The 22,775-nt window shown below is 40.5% G+C and overlaps 1 protein-coding gene across 1 annotated transcript; it reads left to right on the top strand.

Annotated features, from left to right (window-relative positions):
* Positions 1 to 250: 250 nt before the first annotated feature.
* Positions 251 to 22,485, top strand: SAMD7 (sterile alpha motif domain containing 7; the record flags this gene model as incomplete). Its single annotated transcript, XM_084232631.1, has 7 exons — positions 251 to 366; positions 2,267 to 2,391; positions 8,539 to 8,617; positions 9,697 to 10,325; positions 11,245 to 11,366; positions 17,895 to 18,005; positions 22,291 to 22,485. Exons 1-7 carry the CDS (start codon positions 263 to 265, stop codon positions 22,483 to 22,485), a joined length of 1,365 nt encoding a protein of 454 aa, XP_084088757.1. The 5' UTR covers positions 251 to 262.
* Between the last annotated feature and the right edge of the window lie 290 nt (positions 22,486 to 22,775).

Genomic DNA, 22,775 nt, shown 5'->3' on the forward strand with positions numbered 1-22,775 from the left:
GATGTGGAATTACCTGTGGACTCTGCAACAAATTCCAAGGGCATATCAGCAAAACACTGCTCTACAGTTGCATCTGGGTGCTTACAACAGAGGGGTTTTTGTGTAACTGAATTCTTGGTGTAACTGGTCTTCCAACATGCTAGAAAAATACAAAAGGTTTTTACTGTATTCAAGAAGAATTCACATAGTTCATTAAAAAGTAGAGTTATTTGTTAACATAAGTGCCTGGTTCTTTTTAGAGCTCCATCAGTGGCGAGAGATAATGATGATAAATCCCATGGCAGCCGTGAATCCTTTATTGACAGTACCAGGGCAGCAGAAGATCCCTCTGGTTCCATCAGCATTTGAACCTCCAGTTGTGGAAAGGTATTTCTCCTCAATACAATATTCCAGTCAAAGGAGAAAATGGATAGTCATTCAGTTTTTGAATGATGCTAACCCCAGTCTTGTTTCATCTTCTACTGGTATTTCAGTGAAATAGGATGCAATCATTCATATCAAGATATTCTTCTCACTGCACCTTCAACATACTTCTCACTCAGCAAATAGCTACCAAGCACTATGTGACAGCCACCGATACACTACATGTTGGTGGAGTCCACCAGGGCCATCATAACAAAATATCACAGACTGTGTGGCTTCAACAACACACACTTATTTCTCACAGTTCTGAAAGCTGATGGTCCTAGATCAATGTGCTGTGCAGGACTGGTTACTGATGCAATCTCTCTCCTTGGTATGCAAACACCACCTTATCAATGTGTCCTTACATGACCATTTTCTCTGTGTGCGTGCACTCTTGTTATTTTGCCTCTACTTAGAAGGGTCCAATCCCAGTGAATTAGGGTCTCCCTTATAACTTCATTTAACTTTACTCCCTTAAAGGTCCTATCTCCAAATGTAGTCACATTGGGGGATAGGACTTCAGCATAGGGATTTTGGTGAGGCCACTAGGGGTACAATTCAATCCATAGCATTCAGTTACCATAGATTTCCTGTCATAGAATAATTCTATTTTTTTTTCAGTAAAAGTAAGATTATCAGAATTTTGGTTTGGGGTTTTTGTTTTTGTTTTTAAGATTTATTTATTTATGCATACAAGACTGGGGTGTAAGCCAGAGGTACGGGGGATGGGGTGGGGAGAGGTGTGGTGAGAGGATTCACCAGAGACAGTGGGGAGCAGAACAGGCCGGTTTACTGAAATACACTTCTGAGGGGAGCAGCAAGCGAGGCAGGAGAGTCTAATGCGCCATGTGTGTTGCTCTCTGACTGGCTGGGGGATCGAACTCCTCCTTCAGTGGCTGGGGATAGCTTGATAGCACCGTCTTTAACCCCTGCACCACCAGGGAGGCCCCTATCAGTATTTTGGTTGTACATTCTGACATATTCCAATTTCCCTTCTTGAGAATATTTTGATATGATAAGAAGAAAGCAAAATCCATTATTTATTCTTGTTCATGGAGTATGAACAAAAAGGTTGTACTTCTAGAGACCACCAAATTTTGGTGAATAAAGTCGACTCCTGCAGTTAAACACTGATCCTAGATGGCAAAACCCACGCCAACGTAAGGCCATTAAATGAGAAATGAATATTGTGGTCACAACAGCATTTTGGTCATGGAAAACCAGTCATTTGACTTAGATTTTTTCCCCAACAACCCTAAAACTTTCCTTTTCTGCTTTCCCTGTCATGTTGTCAGCTGAGTCGATCCTTCTTGATCTTAATATATTTCTTTTTTTTTTAAAGATTTATTTTTATTTATACAAGAGCTGGGGTACAGGCCAGAGTTGCAGGAGGATGAGAGGATTCACCACAGACAGCGGGGAACAGAACAGGCAGACAGACAGAAGGCACTGCTGAGGGGAGCAGCGGGGAGACAGGACAGGTCTGGCTCGCCATGTGGGATTCTCCCTGGCGAGCTGGTAATCGAACTGGCGCTGCGGAGGCTACGGACAGCTTCACAGCGCCACACTCAACCCGCTGCACCACTGGGGAGGCCCTCTCAACATATTTCTACTTAAACTAATAGAAACTGCAAGAATTTTGTGCTTCCTTTTGGGAAGAGATGGTAGAATCTCATGACAATAAAAAAGTTCATAGTCTGTGAACCTATTCCCCTAAATCATGTTCAGTGTGGTAAACTAATGTTACCTTAAAAAGGAAAAAATATAGTTCACATTCCATAAATAATAAAAAGTGTATGTAATGGAAATTTTGTACAACTCCATCCTGATTTTGTCTTTTATTTTTTTTTTTTCCTCCTAGAGATTTATTTTCTTCCACTATAGCGCCAACTGATCCAAGACAGCTTTGTATTTCTTCCCAATTTGGATCCTCAGTTCTACCAAATGTGAATATGCCAAACATGCTTTCCCATCGTGTCCACTCAGGTATGGGAAATAGATGGCTCTCACTGCACAGTCACTGCAAATTGGGTGGCTGCCATATCAAGCTTACTCCTGAATTTTGGAGGCTGAACAGTATGGTGCTTATGCTTATATTTCTGCCGTTGCTACCTAGATTTATACCATGTTTCCACCACTGTGTGACCAAGAATAAGTTGTTTAATTCCTCCAATCACCAATTTACCTATGAATGACATGAAAAATTAAAACACCGCACATCTGTTTTACCCAAAACAGGAATATTGAGATCATGAAGAAGTGAGACCTGAGGAGAAAGAAGTCTGGGCAGTTATGTATGGCCTGATAGGTTTTAGTTAAGATTTCCCTTTTATTCTGAAGAAGGGGAGCTCTTGAGGAGTTTGAGCAAAGGAGTGATATGATCTGACTTCCATTTTACCAGGCTCACTCTGCTTCCTATGTTGGTGACAAATTTTATGGGGATAAATTGGTGGGAATTAATGAACTAATAGAATAGTCAAAATATTTATGATGGATTGGCCCTGGGTGGTGACAGTAGGTGTAATAAGAAAAGGTTAGATTTTATGATTATGTTGAAGGTCAAAACAAAACAGTTTTTCCTCGGTGTACCCATGAGATGTGAGATGAGATCACACAGATGACAGCAAACATTTTGGTCTGAACAATCATCAAGGTGGAGGAGCTGTTCCCTGAGTTGAGGAAGACTGTGAGAGAAACAGTGTTTTCGTGGAGGGAGATGTCATACTTCAGTTTTGCTCACATCACATTTGAGATGCCCAATAGGAATTACAAGGGAGATGTCAGGAAGTCAAGAGGGGACTTGGAGTGAGCCTGGAGATATCATTTTGAAAGTCATCGGCATATGTGAAACTAGATGAGATCATTTATAGAGTATGTGTTGATAGAAGTTAAAAGAATGGCCCCTGAGACATACCACAGAGTTCAGAAGATGAAGAAGAGCAAAGGAGAATTTTTTTTTAAAGATTTATTTATTTATTTATTTATACAAGCACTGGGTACAGTCAGAAGCTTGGGAGGGTGAGAGAATTTACCAGAGTCAGAGCAGGGAGCAGAGCAGGCAGAAGGACCGAAGTACACTGCTGAGGGGAGCAGCGGGCCCAGGAGAGATCTGCGCGCCATGTGGGATCCTCCTCCGGTGGCCGGGGAGCAGCCGGGGATCGAACCAGCGCTGCAGAGGCTGCGGGCAACTTCGTAACCCAGCGCTCAACCGCTGCGCCACCGGGGAGGCCCAAAGGAGAAATTTAAGAAGGTGAAGTGGAGGAAACCCATGAGACTATGGTAGCCTGGAATCCAGAGAAAGAAGTGCTTTAAAGAGAGTGAACAACTATGTCAAATACACTATTCATAGAACAAACAGGTGGAGATTAAGAATATATTATTTGATTCAGCTATGTGGAGGTCATTGTTGATCTTGATCAGAGCAATTTCTTTTTTTTTTTAATATTTATTTATTCATTTACACAAGAACCAGGGTACAGGCTAGATGTGCGGGAGGGTGAGAGGATTCATCAGAGACAGAGCGGGGAACAGAACAAGCACACTGCTGAGGAGAGCAGCGGGCAAGACAGGAGAGATCTGCAGCTCCATGTGGGACCCTTGCCGGCCAGCGGGATCAAACCGGCGCTGCTGAGGCTGTGGACAGTGCGGCACTCAACTGCCTGCGCCACCAGGGGAGGCCTATTGATCAGAGCAATTTCAATGGAGTGATGTCAGTGAGAACATGACTGGGGACATGGGGAACTCAATAGCTAGCAGGAGGAGAAAATTTCCTCATGATATTGAAGATTGAAACAGTGCATCTCATTGCCTCAAAATTATGTTTATGAGTTTCTGTTTTGTCCCTGCTGCTTAATTCTCATAACTCTTAATAGGAACAACATGAGTGAAAAATGTGACACATAAAGAGTTATGATTGGTGCTGGGCCTGTCTGGATTTGGGCATGTTTCCCACACCGATCCACTGCAATGAGACTGGCCAGCTAAGAAAGGGCCAGACCTGAAACTAGACACACCCACTAGTGTGATCCAAAGATGACAGTCCCAACAGCTGATCTTGGATGGAAACCATCTGGCAGCAAGAGCCCTGTAAATCTAGAGCTCGTGGTTACAGAGAACAGATAAATAGACCAGTGAAATAGTGCACTGCTGACTTCGAAAGTCACTCTTAGTTATGAAGAATACAGAAGCTGCCAATATTTGCATACAAGAAGGCAGGTTGAGCACCTGTCCCAATAAAGGTCATGTTTGCTCCACCGGCGAATGCATAGGAGAGTAAGCAAGAGTAAGGTAGGTAGGACTGCAGTCCTACAGAAACTGAGCTACTAAATTGGCAGATTAGAAGCTAAGAAAGGGATCTATTTCAAAAAATGAGATATTGCGTAGGGAGTGGATTATTACAGCCAAGCTAGCACTAAGTCTGATGTCACCTATTTTGGAAAGAGAAGGAACTTTGGGCTAGGTTTAGTGATTCTAGATTTCAGAAGGCCCTAAAATCAAGGTAATTAGAATTGTGGTTTCCATGATATATTATAGACTTTTTCTGCCTCCTTGAGCAGAATGCCATGGGTTGGAAGTTTCATGCATGCTAGCTGTCTAAAGAAGAATATCCTGAAGTCATTGAATTGTAACAATATAGAGCTTTAGAATTAGAAGGATTTTTAAAGGTCATCTTATCTGACCTCTGAGTTTTTACCTCTGAGGTATAACTATTCTATGATGCTACCTTCTTTTTAGGAAGAATAAATTTACACATATAAAACTACCATTGGGGCCTCCCCGGTGGTGCAGTGGTTGAGCGCTGGGTTGCGAAGCTGCCCGCAGCCTCTGCAGCGCCGGTTCGATTCCCTGCTGCTCCCCAGCCACTGGAGGAGGGTCCCACATGGTGCACAGACCTCTCCTGCCGCCCACTGCTCCCCTCAGCAGTGTACTTCGGTCCTTCTGCCTGCTCTGCTCCCTGCTCTGGCTCTGGTGAATTCTCTCACCCTCCCGCGCTTCTGACTGTACCCAGTGCTTGTATAAATAAATAAATAAATCTAAAAAAAATTAAAAAATTTAAAAAAATAAAGAAAACTTCCATTGAACAAAACTAGGTATACTTTTGCATCTACTATTATGTTTTCTGTAGACCGGTTTTGTTCTGTACATTTGTACAAATAAATGCATTGAGAAACTTGTAAAGCAGTTCAATGAGATAATTTTATGTCTGTTAATTTAATACCTTTTTAAAGTTGTGCTTGAATTTCTCCTTGTTTTCATTTCAATTTTCTAAAAAATCATTTTATTATAGTTTTTTAACACTATATTTATTGTAAGTTTTTAGTTATCCTAAATCCACTCTTAAAAACTTATTTGTTCATAGATTTGAAGCTCTGCTTTCCTGAAACTCAATTTACACATATATTTTAATTGTATTATTTTATATTGAGATAACATTGGTTTACAACACTGTATGATTTAGGGGTACAGGTTTACAGCTCTTCAGATGTATGTCACCACCCTATGCCCACCATCAAAGCACCCATATCCTCTACCACAGTCAGTTGGACCCCCTCTGCTATGTCCTTCCCACTTCTCACCCACCCCCTCAGGTATCTTCAATTCCACATTCAGATTTTTAGGATTTGTTTTGGCTTAGTTTTGTCAGTTCCTTTGTTTTGTTTCTTTGTAGCCCACATTCAAATATTTGTATTTGTCCTTCTCCTTGACTTATTTCACTGCGGATAATTCCCTCCAGTCCATCCTTGTTGTCACAAATGGCAATATTTTACCTTTTTATTGCTGAGTAGTATTCCATTGTGTATATAGACCATCTTCTTAATCCACTCACCTGTCCTTAAGCACTTAGGTTGTTACCATAACTTGGCTATTATTGATAGTATTATAAAGATAATAGAGTGTATATATCTTTTCAAATTAGTGTTTTTGTATTCTTTGGGTAGATACGTAGGAGTGGGATTGATGGAACATATTGCAGATCTATTTTTAATATTTTATGAAACCTCCAAACTGTTTTCCACCAGAGCCAAACAAGTCTACATTCCCACCAACAGTGTACAAGGGTTACTTTTTCTCCACACCCTCATCAACAATGGCTGTTTCTGGTCTTTTTTGATGTGGACCATTCTTACAAGTGTGAGATGGTATTTCATTGTGGTTTTGATTTGCATTTCCTGAAGATAGTGATGATAAGCATTTGTCATGTGTTTGTTGGCCATCTGTACATCTTGTTTGGAGAAATGTCTATTTAACTCTTCTATCCATTTTTTATTACCTCCTTTATTATTGAGATAACATTGGTTTACAGCATTGTTTGCATTTTAGAGGTATAATAGCTCATTCTTCAAGTATTGTTATTACACTACAGCCACTACTACAACACCCATAATTACCACCATACTCCATTGTGCTCTTTGTTTTTTCACTGCCTCACTTCCCCTTTGGTAGCCTCAGTTCAACCATCAGATTTCTAGGGCTTGTTATTAATTTGGCTTTAACTGACCCTTTGTTCTGTTTCTCTATATTCCCCATGTAAATCACACCATTTGGTATTTGTCTTTTTCCTTCGGACTTACTTTGCTTAACATAATTCCATCCAGCTCCATCTATTTTGTCACAAATTAAAAGAGTTTATCATTTCAAATAGTTGAGTAATATTCTTTTGTGTATACACACCACATCTTCCTGATCCACTCGTGTGTTTTGAGGCATCTAAGTAGTTTCCATTAATGATAGCTTGACTATTGTAAATAGTGCTGCAATGCATAGGAGTGCACATGAGCTTTCAACTAAGTGCTTTTGTTTTCTTGGGTAGATACCTAGGAGTGAAAATTACTGGGTTGTATGGCAGATGCATTTCAAATCTTTTGAGAAACTTCCATACTATTTTCCATAGGGGTTAGACCAATCTACATTCCCACCAACAGTATAAAGAGGTTGTTTGTTTTTTTGTTTTTTTTTTTACTCCCTTGCCAACACTTGTTGATTTTGGTCTTTTTGATGGGGGCTATTTCACCAGTGTGAGATGGCATCTCACTATGGTTTTGATTTGCATTTCCCTGATGATTAGGTGACAATGAATAATATTTCATGGGCCTGTTGTTCTGTCTTTTTTGGAGCAGTGCCTATTTAGCGCTTCTGCTCATTTTTGTTTGGGTAATTTGGTGTGTGTGTGTGTGTGTGTGTGTGTGTGTGTGTGTGTGTAGTGGTATAAGTTCTTTGCAGATCTTGGATATCACCCCTTTGTTGGATATATGGCATGCAAAAACTTTCTCCCATTTGGTAGGATGTATTCATTTTAATGATAATTTATTTTACTGAGCAAGAACTTTTTAGTTTAATGTTACTCCATTTGTTTACTTTTGCTTTTGTTCTCCTTGCCATTATAGTTGAGTCTCTTTTATTGTATTTTTTTAAGTATTGGTCCATGATGGGTTAGAATTTAAAAAGAAAAAACAGGTCCTTCACCACAGATGGTTTGAGAGCACCAGCGTAGACTCTAAGTGCATTAGGAACCCAAAGAAAGAAGAAATCAATATAGCATGAAGATACCAGGCAAGAATAGAACCTTGAATTTTGGTGATGCTTCAGATATTCCAAGACACTTTAGAAGCTTGACACAAAGAATTTAATTGTTGCCCAACTCCACTGAATTCATTATAAAAAAGTATTTTCCTCAGATACACCAAAAAGTCCACAGAGAACTTTCTATTTTATCCACTTAAATCATTGCATATATTTCCAGGAGTTCTAGGGATTTCAAAAAGCACTTAGTTACTCTGTTTTTGTGAAGTTCGATGAAGTCTTCTTTTACAAAAAAAAATAAATAAAGCTTTCAATTTTTACTTCAAAAGAAAGAGATCAAGTAATCCACAATTCATTACATCTTTTTCCTTTTGAAGTGTGACAGGAAATCATTGACAATCATGAGACCTAAACTTAAAGGAAAAAAATCTTTTATCATGCCATCGCAAAATGACTCTAAAATATTGAAGAGCTGAAACTCTTTCCAGCATTGTGCTCCTCTGTTTTAAATCATTATGTTGTATTTTGTTTTCAAATGAATGCCTTAACGTTTTTTGTGTGCCATTAACCTTTTTTTGTGGGTCGTTTTCTTTTTCTTTTTCTTTTTTTTAGGCTGGGGTATTTTACCACCTGAATCTCTAAAGGCAATGGCTAGAAGGAATGAGATGATTCAAAGGCAGCACACTGCCAGGTAGCATAAGAATATTGTTTTATTTAATTTCTGCTTATTCATGTTTGTTTATCATTTGCCTTAGATAGACTGACATAGATATAATACGTTTTTACATACACTTATTCATTTGTTATATCTGTATATATTGTTATATTTATATATCCACTCTGGTTTTATATCTATGTGAAAAAAATATACATATATTACCGACATAAACATGTACATAGGCTAAAGATAAAAGAAAGATTAGTGAAAATAAGTCTACAGATCATAATAATTTTTCTCATAATTAAAATGCCTAGTTGTGAATCCTTTGAAATTCACATTGGCATATTTATCTATTATTATTTTAATTCTGCCCAAATATAGGAGTTGAATTTGCCAACCCTACTTCAGACTATGCCATCAGAGCCCAGACAGCCCCATGTCAGCCCATCAGTGGCTTTCATCTATAGCAACCAGGAGAAAGAAAAGCACAGCAATAAACACTAAGATATGGCCAAGGTGAGAGAGGGCATCACAGTAAATTTTCTGGTTGGTGACCAGTTGGTGTCCAATAAGCAAAGTCCAGTTGGTGACCAATAAGCAAAGTCCAGTTGGTGACCAATAAGCAAAGAAAGCAAAACACAAAAATGTCCTCCTCCCTCTACCCCTGCCACTTGCATTAATTAGTAACAGTTGATACTTGTGTGGACTTACTTCCTTTCTTGAGTCCCACTAAGATTGTACTACAGGCCTTTAAAACATCCTCACAGAAGTTTGGTTTTTTTGAGGATTAATCTCTGCAAAGAAGCAAGCCTGTGCTGCGTCATCCCCATGCCTGCTGAATCTGCCTTATCTGATAGAAGTATGCTCTAAAGACTGGCTATGGCCTTCCATTGTGAGAACCAGCCAACCCCTTCACCCTCAGATCATACCCCAAACTCTCGTACCCAGAGGCTTTGTGGAAGACACATGTTTCCACCTAGCAAATTCCAGATGAGTAGTGTGAGGACTCACAGGAAAAGTCGAGGTGCTTAGGGATAGGAGAGGACCATTAAAATTACATTTCCAATTGTTTTTCTTGGATTGTGGAAGGTGTATTGTTTTGTTTTTAGGATGGAAATGGAAATGCATGCCATTTACCAGCAAAGGAAAATAGAAAAAGTTAACCCCGTGGGACTAGCAGGCACAGGGCTGCCATTCCTCTGTGGCTCTGAGACCCCAGTTGGCTCAGCCCCATACCATGGCAGGAGCACACTCCCTGCAAGTGACATCCATTTCCACAGAAGCACCTTGAGAAACCTTTCAGGAAACCCCATGCTAGTGGCGACAGGTTCAAACTTTGTAGAGAGCTGGAGGCAGAAATGTCGTCGTCTCAGGAGAGGTACTGGAAATCAGAAAGTTCTAGACAGTGATATTGAGTGTTGCAAAAGTCAAGCAGAAGAAAAAGTCCTGGACCACACTCATGCAATGCCTTGTGAAGAGAATGAGTATGCAAAAGACCTAGAAACTGAAGCTCTCAACAACCACAAGTCAAATGAGACCCATGAGAAGTCAACTACAGCCCTTGCTAACACCTGTGGAGAACTCGAGCCTACCTACAGAAAACCCTGGGGAGCTGAGGGTGCTCTCCTGGAGACAGAGGACTGGAACAGTGGGAAAGAGAAGGCTTCAGAGCAGGATTTTGCAACCTGTGGTGAGAAAAATGGGGCTTGCCCTCCAGTTCCTCCACCGTCTCTGCCAGGTGGGTAACCAGGGGTTAGTTCTGTTAAACACAGGACTTAACTACATAGTGAACTGTACTCAATGAGCTTCCTTTTATCTTTCTTTTTCTTAGTCTATTTAGAATTCCTTCTTCTTGAAGTTGCTTTATTTTATTAGTTCCAGTAATTCTTATCTGTGAAATTAGTCACTTATACATTGCTATCTAGAGAATTTTCAGCCAAGTGCAGAGGTAAGTATGAGGAAGGCAGCTACCAGAGATTTTAACTAATTTTCTGTTTAATTTACTGCTAATTACTTCAGCATAAAATTGAGGAGCTTCTTGTTTAGAGTATGAATTCTATCGTCCCCATATATAACTGTAGAGAAAAAACAGACAATTAGAAGCATTAGCTTTCAGTGCCCTTTACTGTTCTGATGCCTTCTAACATACTACTCTCCAAAACACACACTCTGAAAGGTTCCTAAAACTTCGTTAGATGAAAATATTTCAAAACATAGGATGTGGGCATGAAATCTAGCAGTTGCTTCCCTCATAAAGTATCATTTTACTATTTTGATGAAGATGTAGCTAAATTCACCTAGAGAATGTGACAGATCATGAATATTGTGGGATAATGTAGTGTTAATCTGAAGAATAAAATCCCCAGGGCATTTTTATTGGACTCTGAGATGCTGGAGCAGGCCTGGAAATTTATATATACTTGTGTAAAAATCCTTTAGAGGAAGAAAAGAAAGGAGACAGCAAAACTTTTAAAAAGCATCTCTAAGGAACTCTTCATATCTTTTAAGGAGTTTACATATAGTACTATACAATGGGACCATTCTATGCTAACCGAGCATGAGAAAATTAATGCAGCTATACCTAAAACTGTGCTCTGAGCTTCCCTCTTTTCCGCTGGAAATTTCATACCACATATAATTTCCTTTCCATTTTAAAGGAAAGCATACACTGGTTGCAATGAGAGGAAATCTATCTTTGGATGAAGATATTCAGAAATGGACCGTGAATGATGTACACAACTTCATCGGTAGCCTTCCAGGTTGTTCTGATTATGCTCAGGTGACTTAAATTAAATGTTTTCATAAAAAGTATGCCATTTGAAATATATTTCCTTCATCATGAATTTTCTCAAATTTGCATTTTTCCCAGAGAGGATTCTTAATAAACTCCCACTTCTTATGTCATTGGCTGCCTTTGGCCTGGAGCCTGGGTCATATGCCCACACACCAGCTGCAGGGGAGGCTGGGAAAGCCTGCATCTGGCTTTCATTTCTATTCCACCAAGACTCCCAAGACTTGGGGATTCTCCAAAATTAGGAGGTTCAGAGACCAAACATCCAAAAAGAATAAAAAATGCCTACCATGTTCCTTATAACTCTATATTACAAAACTTTTAGGACATGTACTTCTGTGTCAGAAGTTTTAGATTACTCATAGATAACATAAATATACAATTCATTATAAAAAAAGGACAAGAAGGTCATAGACCTGAAAAGTAAGAAGTTATGTTTAAATTTCATATTTATACTAGGGCAATATACAAAAATGCATTCACATAATAAATCAGTCTGGTAAATAGAGCTACACAGTTAAAATTATAATAAACTGTCAAGACATTTGAAAAGAAAACTAACCTCACTTGCATGGGAAAATCAGTGACAAAAATTGTAGGTTGACAAGTTTTGGAAGTTTATGCCAGTGTTCACTTCTTCAAGTGATTTGATAACATAATTTCAAGCAACAATGTGCCTGCTGGATCTGGTATCATTATATCTGGTTTACATATTAAAGGGGGAAAAAAACAAAGAAAGGACATTATAATTTAACTACATCATGATTAACTGATGTTAAAGATAAATTTTCAGATCTCAGTTTTGTAATATTTTCCTTTCAGTGTAATTCTGTTAGTTATTTTCCCATTTATTTGTATTTTTGTTCTGTTTATGGAACTCTAGGTTATAAAGCCAGAAAGAACAAGCTCAGGACCTCCCTGGTGACCAAGGGGTCACCTTGGGGTTAAGTCTCAGCACTATCACTGCTACAGTCTGAGCTCAATCCCCAGCCTCAGAGCTAACCCACATGGCAGAGCAGACCTCTCCTGTCTCACTTGCTGCTCCCCTTTAGCAGTGTATTCCAGTAGACCCACCTTTTCTGCTCCCCCTCTCTGTCTCTGGAAAATGCTCTCACCCCTGATCCTCTGGCCTACACCTCGGTTCTTCTATGCAAAAATAAATTTAGAAAAAAAAGAACAAGTTCAAATCCTGGCTTTTCCACATTCTGGATAGTGACCTAGGACAAGTTTCCTCTCTTCTCAACACATCAGTTTTTTCATCTGTAAAATGGGACCTAATGGTATAAATCATTCTCAAAGGATTATTATTATTGTAAGCATTAAACAGTCTCTGGCACCTTGGAAGCACTCAGTAAATGCTAATTTCCTCATTATGTCAGAGGCTTCTGGAGAGAGCAGGACCTCAAGTTAACTAAGAAGCTAATTTGATTCAAGTCGCCCATTAGGTCTTTTTGCATTCCTGATAAAATTTTTGTCCTATTCTCACTTACTCAATGAGCATAACTTTATTATTTGTCTTTAACCATGGGTAAGTCACTTTTTAAATTTATCAATGTCACTTATCAAATGCTACATCAGCCACTGGTATAACGAAGTTACCAAATTCAGATAACAGCCAGAAATAGAAACCCTACGTATAAGGAACATGTGATTGCTGGATGCTAAAGGATTAAATCTGTTTGAAATCTTTTTATCTTAATCAGTGACCTACAGTCAAAAAGGGCATTTTATAATAACCACTCTTGTAATACATAATGCTACAATCATTTCATACTTTATAATCCCATATATCCCCTAGTGAGTACATTGAAGTCACATAAGTTTGGAGTACTACAAACTTTGCTGATTCATTATCTGCTACTAGCAGGCTGTCGACACTCCCTTCCCCATGCCAAGAAGTGTACATTTATTTCTGGGTGTGTTCAGGATCAAGTCCTGTTCTTGTTTCTTCATTAAGTTTTTCCCTCCAGTGACTGCTGGTGACATCCATGAAAAGAGCATACTGCTCTGCAGGCACAGCCCCGCCTGCTCATTGTTCTGTACAGAAATGAGAATGATCCTTTTCCCTGCCCCTGCCAGGGTGAGTATGTTCTGGTACAACAAGCTCTGAAGCGACACTGTGCACATGTCTCACAAGGACATTTGTCTATAAACCCCCCTTGGCTTTTACTCACAGCCCTGGGAGAAGTTGGAGTCACCATTACTGCCTCCCCACTCCCACCCAACTTCTTCCTATTTTTGGTGTCTACTCAGCAAACTCCCTCCACCTGCCTCCTGTAGGTAGAAAAAGAAATTTGGAAAAAAATAACTGCAGCTAAACCCCAAATCCTATGCAAATTAACTCTTAAATAGAGAGAGAGGGTCGGTGGCTCAGCAGTTTAAGAACACCCAGGAGACCTTGCAACACTTGTTGTTTGTTCTAAGTAAATGTCTAGCTTAGCAAATTCAGCAGATGCAATAACCTATCTCCAAAAATAACTGAATTACTAAAAATATGTGCATGTTTATATCGTGTACTTGGCCAAACTGCTGTCCAGGGAATGAGAGGGGTCATCGAGTGTCCTTAAGGCCTCCAGCCCAGGGATCTCCCAGCATGGCAGAAGGGTAGGCCCCACTCATTTCACCTGCCTGCCAACCTACCCCTGAAAATGTATCCTGTGGTTTCTCTTTCTTTGGATGCTCATTCCTGGTCCCTTTATTGCTCACTGGAATCCCCGTGAAAGAGAGAGGCATGAGGTTAAAAAAAAATCCATTGTCAGTATACTTAATGATTTTCATCAGTTCCCCATTTTCTCAATAGCAGAAGAATTAAAGATAACCCTGACCTGGATTCATGAATGTATGTTATTTTGCAAGTTCTCTAACTGGCAAGCTATGCTTCTTGGACAACTCACTTAACCTATTTTATCTTGGTTCCCTCATTTATAAAAGATCATAATAATAATGGCTACTCTTTTTGGACACAGACTCTGACAGGCACTGTGCTACAAACATCATTTAGATTATCTTTTAAATTTACTCTGGATCATATTCCTGCAAGATAAGTATTAATCTTATTTTGCATCTGAGTAAGACTGAGTATCAAGATGGCTTATAAGTGCTTCAAAATATGTATGTGGCTCCAAATCTAACTCTTTCCGTAATAATTACTCTACATTGGTAGAGTAATTGGTTTCTGGACAAGCGTACCTTGGCCCCTAGGAGTTCTCAAAAGTGATCCTTATGTTGTTCTTGATAATTTAAACAACAACTTAACAGAGGTTATACATTTCCCCAAGATAAGTTTACAAGATTAACCTAAACTGTCAGCATTTTTGCTTTGGCCCAAATTTAGTTAATTCACATTTTAGCCATTCTATTATTTGCTTAACTAAGATAAGAAAAAAAACAATTACTTAATAGTTTTTAAATAACTAAACTCTCACAGATCACAAAGTACAGAAGACTTCCTACAAAGATTCTGTTTTCAGCGGGTCCTGAGGCATGCCCTGAGGCATAGAACACAGTGGAAAAAGACAAATATACCTCCTTTTCTGCAGATGGGGGAGGGGGAAGAGGGAGGTTCCAGAAGAGGCAACCAGTAAGTGATTCCTCACAACACGAGTGTGCTATGCGAGAGTAGATTTGGGGCATGATGGCTACACATAGGGCCTCGGAGCTTCCTGAGGAAGAGGCATCGGAAGTGAAACCTCACTGACACTGAGGATTTTACCAGCTTGGGGGATGTGAGGAAAAAAGAAGCAATGGAAGGATTTCCAGGTAAGGACCATAAGCCAGAGAGAATTTAGCATGGTTGGGATTTGCAAGTATTTTTTAGTGATACAGAATTCTAGGCGAAGGTGAGAGAGGTGGGGATGGCAAGCCAGGGCAAGAGAGGGAGAAGAGGCCTGGTCAAAGATGCTTGAAGCCTTGGGGAAGCAGTGGAGATTTTAACAGGAGAGGCATGATTCACTTTATATTTCAGAAAGGTCAGTCAGGTTGCTTTTATAAAACTAAATTGAAGTGAGCAACATTTGAGGAGAAGCCTCCTCAGATGAGCAATAATGAAGTTTGGTCCAGGGTAGATACAGTGGGGTGGGCAGACAAGAATGCTATCTGAGAAGCAGAATTGGCAGAACTCAGCTTCTGAGTTAAAAATATACATTGGGGAGCTTTTGGCATACAGAGACGCTCACTGAAATCAAATCAATAGACTGAGATGAATCAGAAAGAATAAAGAGGTCAGAAGCCTAAGGGACCCTAACACATAAGGACAGACCAAGAAAGAGTGGCCGCAAGGTGACTGTGAAGAAGCAGGCAGAGGGCAGCCAGGAGGGAGATGCCTCCTGAGCCGAGGGAGATGCCTCCTGAGCCGAGGAAGAAGCATTTTCATGAAGGAATAGTCAACAATGTCAAAGGTAAGCCAGGAGCAGAAGAAATGTGAGGGCTGAAAAAAATCCACGTTTGGTAGTTAGAGAGTCACTTACTAGGACCAGAGGAGAGCAGGTTTTGTGGACAGGAGAGGCCAGAAATCAGACCCCATGAGGAAGAGCAATGACAAGGAAGTAAAAATATGGAAACAGGGAGCATCAGAACTCTTGAGAAATTGGGCCATGAAAGGAATGAGAGACACGGAGCAGTATCAGACTAAGGAAGCATTTGTGTATTTTCATTATTATGTATTTCATGATGACAGAGACTTGCTCAAATGCCAGTGTGAAAGAAACAGCTAAGGAGAAGAAAACAAGACCAAAGGGAATGTTATTTTATAGAGTGAAGCCCTGGGGTGGTGTAGAGGCAGGAATGGGCCACAGTGCAGGTTTTCTACAATCCAGCAGACCGGGTAAAGGAGTCAGAGTCCTCAGTGGTTTTTTGCAGCTCTTTTATTGGGATTTAGTGGGTACATGGCAGACAGGGGTGCTGGGGGGCTGGGAGGCTGGCAGTCCTCCCAGCAAATCTTCACTCTATCTGGGCTCTTTGGTGTTCTCTCTGCTTCTCTTCTTCTTTTAGCTTCCATTCGTTCCTGGCTTCTGCTGGCGTCCCCATGACGCCGCCCTTAAAAGCCCAGTCTTAGCCCAGGTGAATCCCATCTACCTATGCCCACACCCTACTCCAGGTGCCCGCCATCAGGCATGCATTCAGGACCACAAAGATCCATCATCTATCCTGATGGCGGGAGAGCAGAAAAGTCTGACATTTTTTTCCTTACCCTCCAGGTGGGAATAGTGAGGACCCCCAGCATAGGTCAAGAGGGTCTCTTTAAGCACTGAGAGACTCCTGTTCCCCCGTGTCAGGGCAAGGAGAAAATGCAAGTTTTTAGGTCTATTGATCAGAATCAGAGAAAGACTATTGTAAGGGCAGAACTGGCCACAGTGCAGGTTTTCTGATCCCATGCAGACCGGGTAAAGGAGGAGTCAGAGTCCTCAGTAGTTTTGCAGGTTTTTTATTTGGGGTTCACCAGGCATATGGCAGGCAGGGGTTCTGGCTGGGGGGCTGGGAGGCTGTCAGGCCTCCCAGCCCCCAGCAAGTCTTCACTCTATCTGGGCTCTCTAGCGTTCGTTCTGCTGCTTCTCGGCTTCTGCTTCGGCTGCTGCTGCTGCTACTGGTGCTGCTGCTGGCGTCCCCCTATGACGCTGCCCTTAAAAGCGCAGTCTTAACTCAGCTGAATCCCATCTACCTATGCCCACACCCTATTCCAGGTGCCCGCCATCAGGCATGCATTCAGGACAAGGATCCATCATCTATCCTGATGGCGGAAGGGCAGAAAAGCCTGATATTTTCTTTACCCTACAACTATCTACTGATTTCTTTTTTATTTTTTTCGTTTTAATTACAACACTCTAGGATCTGCTGAAAATGAAGGCAGATTCTGTCAGATCTAAAGTTTGAGGAATATGGAGAAAGCTTGAAATAGAAAGTGAAAACTCAGTAAACAGAAAGATTGCTGGTCAGTTGGAAGTTGAAATGGACTACTATCGACCTGCCCAGTTTTCTATACATCTCTTTACTGCCTGGAAGCTTTGTTTACTAGCAGCCTTTCTAGTTTTTGGAAGAAAGAAAGGCCTGGTCACGAGTGTAACACAGTCTAAACAAATAGGACCTATTGGAAAGGTCTAGCAAGACAGCACCCACCTGCATTTTCCTCTCCTCCCTTCCCATTCATCTAAGGCAGTGGGCGAAGGCCCTGTACCTGTACAGGAAAGAAATGAAATTTGTCTCTAAAAGTCCTTATCCACCTCCCTTTGTGTAGACTATTTACCCTTCATTGATTTGTCCAGCATGATGGGTACATAGTAAATAAGACCTAACTATTGAGGTTGGAATTGAATTCAATAAACAGAATCACAATGATTATCCAAAGGTTATTTAAGAGCACAATGTGCGACTGGAGCACAGAAGATAGTGATTGAAAATAAGATATTTAACAAAATTTTATGGCACCATCAGTCTTAATGCTTCCTTCAAAATGAGAATGGCTATATATAAAAACAAAAAAAAGATATTTAGACAAAGTTAACACCTTTTGTCTTTAATAAGGTATTTAAAGATCATGCAATTGATGGAGAAACGTTGCCATTACTCACAGAGGAACACCTGCGAAGCACCATGGGCTTAAAGCTGGGGCCTGCGCTAAAGATTCAATCTCAGGTATGGAGATTTTACATCACCAAATGTATGCTAGTGGTAGAATCTTAAAAGAAATACATTACTTTTCTGTTGTAATATGACTGGTACCAATCTGACCTCTTTATTAAATTTTTCCTCTCTATGGGTGGTAACATGGGAGTAATGGGGGAACCTAGAAACCTTGGGTGGGGGGATCCACATGCTCCCAGGATAGCTAACAAGGCACAAAGCAGTTGTGTGCAGTTAACAAACAGATTTCTTTAAAATCAAAGTGGATGCTACTGGTCTGTAACTTCTGTCAATTGCTGGAGTGTAAATACTCCACTATGACTGACACCTGTAAATGTGATATCCCCTAGTTTAATGTCATTGAATTTAAAACTGGGAAGAGCTGCAGCACCCTATTTCAGAGTATTTTCACCATATGGATAGTCTAGACATAAATAACCTCAAAGACAGAGATAATGATAATGAAAGAATTAGGTAAGAATAATTAAGAAGTGGTGTTGTTAATATGCATTACCTTAGTTTTCCACATCAGTTATTTCATTGGAAGTTTACATAATTTAATTTTTAATAGTGACATGTTTAACAACTGACTCACAAACTTCCTAAAACTTTAATGCTAGAACAAGGGGTACATTTCTCCAGTGCACCCCTTCTTACCACCTCAACTGCTTCATTCTGGACAAACACCATCATATCTCTATGGTTTGCTGTATTAGCCTTCTAAGCATTCTTCCTACTCTGCCCCTGCACACCCAGGGCCTGTTCACAAAGAATGATCCTTCTGATACATGAGACAGAAAGTATCGCTCTTCTGCTCCCAAGTCTGCAATAGTTCCCAACTTCCTTCAGAGTAAAAGTCAGTCTTATTCTTTTGTACTCCTCCCCACCCACCACTGCCCTTACCCTCCTGACTCCAGCTTCTACACCTCTCCCTTCAATCACTGCCTTTGCCCAGTCACCCCTGGATGCTGCCTGAACATCTAGGCATCTTCCACCTGAGGGCCAACCCTCTTTCTAGATGCTCCCCTCATATTTCTCTCCCTTCTCCAGCTTTGCTCTTCTGTACTTTCTCAATTACTGTCCTGATCACCCCATTTAAAAGTGCACATGCTCCCATTCATACTACTAATACTTCTTTTTATTGCTCTTCTTTTCCTCCCATATCACTTCCAGTCATCCAATATAATTTACTTATTTGTTCCACTCATGTTTCACTGTGGCTTTCCTCCTGCTCCCACTGCAGAACAGAGGTCATTGTCTGTTTTGTTGATGGATGATGTAGTTTTAGAATATTCAAGGTCCATAATAGGTCAAATTTTTTTGTTAAATGAGTCTCCCACAAGTGAAACCAAGAAGCCTCAACTAATTCTTCCCAGAATTCATACAGAACTGCACCTATTTACAATACACGTTTGGGCTAGGAGCTGATATTTCAGATTGTCCTTCAAAACTCTCTTTTTTTATTGAGGTAATGTTGATTTACAACACTGTGTATGTCTACACCTCTTCAGATGTGTGTTAGCACCCTATGCCCACACCAAAGGTCCCATAATCCTCCCCCACAGTCATTTGGACCTTACCCACCCGTTCCTCCTACTCCCCTCCACCCCCACCCCCAGCATCAGTAGTGGTCAGATCCTAAGGATTTATTGTGGTTTAGTTTGTTTTTCCTTTTGCTTTGTTTCTTTATATCCCACATGTGAGTGAAATAATCTAGTAGCTGTCTTTCTTTTTCTGATTTACTTTTTTTTTGGTATAACACCCTCTACAAATGGCAAGATGTTATCTTTTTTTTTTTTTTTAAGATTTATTTATTTATTTATACAAGCACTGGGTACAGTCAGAAGCGCGAGAGGGTGAGATAATTCACCAGAGCCAGAGCAGGGAGAAGAACAGGCAGAAGGACCGAAGTACACTGCTGAGGGGAGCAGCGGGCGACTGGAGAGGTCTGCACGCCATGTGGGACCCTCTCCCGCCGGCCGGGGATTGAACCGGCTCTGCAGAGGCTGCGGGCAGCTTTACAACCCAGCGCTCAACCGCTGCACCACCAGGGAGGCCCTCTTTTTTTTTTTTTTTTTTTAATGGCTGAGTGGTGTTCCATTGTGTATATATACCACATGTTCTTTATACAGCCATCCATCATTGGACACTTAGGTTGTTTCCATAGCTCAGCGATTATAAATAGGGCTGAAAGGAACATAGAAGTGCATGTATCTTTTCAAATTAGTGGGATATTTAGAAGTGGAATTTCTGGATAAAATAATAGATGTATTTTTAATATTTTGAGAAACCTCTATACTGCTTTCCATAGAGACTGGAAAACAGTTTACAGTCCCACCAAGAGTGAATAAGGGTTCCTTTTTCTCCGCACCCTCTCCAACACTTGTTATTTCTGGTCTTTTTGATATTAGGCCATTCTCACAGATGTGAGGTGATAGTTTGCTGTAGGAAACCCTTATTTTTCTTTGCCTAAAATTTGTAGGATAAAGAAGTTCTCTAATTCTAATGCAAATACTTTATTTTTCATTGGTATTATTTTTCCCAACTTCTCATTTTGGAATAATTTTAGAGATAGAAAACTTGCAAAAAGAGTTCACCCAGCTTTTCATAATGTTAACATCTTACATAATGTAGCACATTTGTCAAAACTAAGAAATTAACACTGGCACAATATGGCATTCACTTTCAAATGGACTTTTTCTTTAGTGGAAATACTGTATCTCTTGGCATACTTACAATGACACTACACATTTTCTACTCAAATTAGGTTTTCTTTGGATTTGATTTATCACTTTGGCTATCTTTCTTTTTTCCCTTTTTTTTTTCTTTTCATTGGGGCCAATTTCAAGTTATTCTTATTCTTCTCACTTGCAGTTAACATTGCCACCACCACCCACCCTCCCCCGCTCCCCAACATCATTTTCACAAGGCTGTAAGTCATTTCTTCTGCTCCCATCGGGGAAGTGGAAGTAACTTCATGAGGCCCCACAGAGCCCAGGCCCATCTGCTGCATTAGCAGGACAGGGCTCCCTCAGAAGCTGCTGCTGCCAGACATTCAGTGTTAGGAACTTCCAGGGGTCCAGTTGAAGTAGCAGAATTGGAAGGTTCTGGGTAGTATCTGGAAGCCTCCAAAGGTGATCATGCAGGTGTTTATAAAGGAATAAGATAACCAAGTCTTGATCTCCAAAATGGGGATTAAGAGCAAAATTCCCCTTAGCAGGCAAGCCCTGCCAGTAGGAATAAGAACAACCCTCCAGATCAGAAACTTAGAAAGTGTCCCTGGATTGGGCATAAAAAGAAATGGGTAGGAGACAAAGTTACTGGAATTTGAGAACTCAGATATTATCAGAATGGAGGAAGCTGTGATAACATGAACAACCTAGAAGTCCAATTTAGTGTCGGCTGGTGGAGGAGTCCACAGGTTAGTACTTAGGCAGCAAGTCCCATAGCAGCACCCTTTATGTATAAACACTAAGCCTGCTGAAGGCCATCTATGTGTTGAGGTTACCTAAAGAATCCCAGGCTGGAAAAGGACCAGGTGGAGTAGGGTATCTCTGAGTTCTCCCACAGGATCACTGGAAAAGGAAGACAGTGGAGTGAGTTCAGCGCAGCAGAACCATGAGAAGAACCTGGAAACTTACTGCCACCTTGATAGCTAGTTTTAAGCAGTAAATGCTGTGATTCTGTGAGAAAGAAAAATCCTGTCAAGACACAGAGCAGGCCACCCCAAAGTGTTTAAAAGTGACATTTTAATATTTTGAATTACAGTTACTCGAGAAACAGCTGACAATGGACTGAAGCATTCACCCTTCCTACCTCCATCAAAGGAGGAAAACTTCCCCATGTGAACAGGTTGCCCAGGGAGATTGACCAGATGAAGAATGCAGGGACTTTTGACTTGTATGATAAGCTTTGCTTAGCTCCTCACTGAATTAGTGTCCAAACTCAAAATTTTTTTATCTTCTCAGTTTCTCATAAATTTATTGCTGCTTTGTCTAAAAGGTATGTACATCTCATGCATCGGTCATTCCAGCGGTCCCCTATTCATGTACAAATTGGGTAAATTGGTCTTTTTCTCCTGGTCACCTGCCTTGTGTCAATTATTAGACCAGTCAAATAAACAAGAGGGGTAGGAGGAAAATTTCTCTTCCCCTGACTGCATTATGTCCACTATAACTGTATAGATGCTCAGTGCCTAAAATTCCCTCAGCCTCCCTGTCATCTGTGGCTAAGCAGAGTATGCCGAGTTACTGAAGGAAGTCATAGACTTATTGACTGTATTATTTTGTCTTCAAAGGTATCTCAGCACGTGCAAAGTATGTTCTACAAGAAAAGTCTTTCACATCCCCCCCACACAAAAGAAACATTTGGTCAACAGGCAGAAACATCCCCTCTTTTGGATTTTAATTCCTGGGGTGATACATTGGACACCCCTTGTTCCCAGGATATAATAATTCCTAAAGGAATTGAGCGAGATATTATGAGACATTAAAAGCTTCAAGGAGTAAGAACAGTTTTAGTTTTACAAGTTGTCTAGGATTTTCTGAAGGATATATGAGGATTTGCATAAAAGCTGAGAGGCAGAGAAAGCCAAGCCTCCTACGAGCTGTCAGAGGAGGTCTTGCCCAATAGCTTCCTAAACACGAAACAGCTAGAGGCATGTCCTTGGAAGCAAATGCTAAATGAAGCGAATTTGCAGACATCAAGAAAACTACAGTTGGATACTTCCATGAAGATTTGCCTTCTTAAAGAAGCCAAAAGCCAGTACTGAACAAAAGAACA

Source organism: Talpa europaea (assembly GCF_964194135.1).
Source record: "Talpa europaea genome assembly, chromosome: 4".
Classification (NCBI taxonomy): Eukaryota; Metazoa; Chordata; class Mammalia; order Eulipotyphla; family Talpidae; genus Talpa; species Talpa europaea.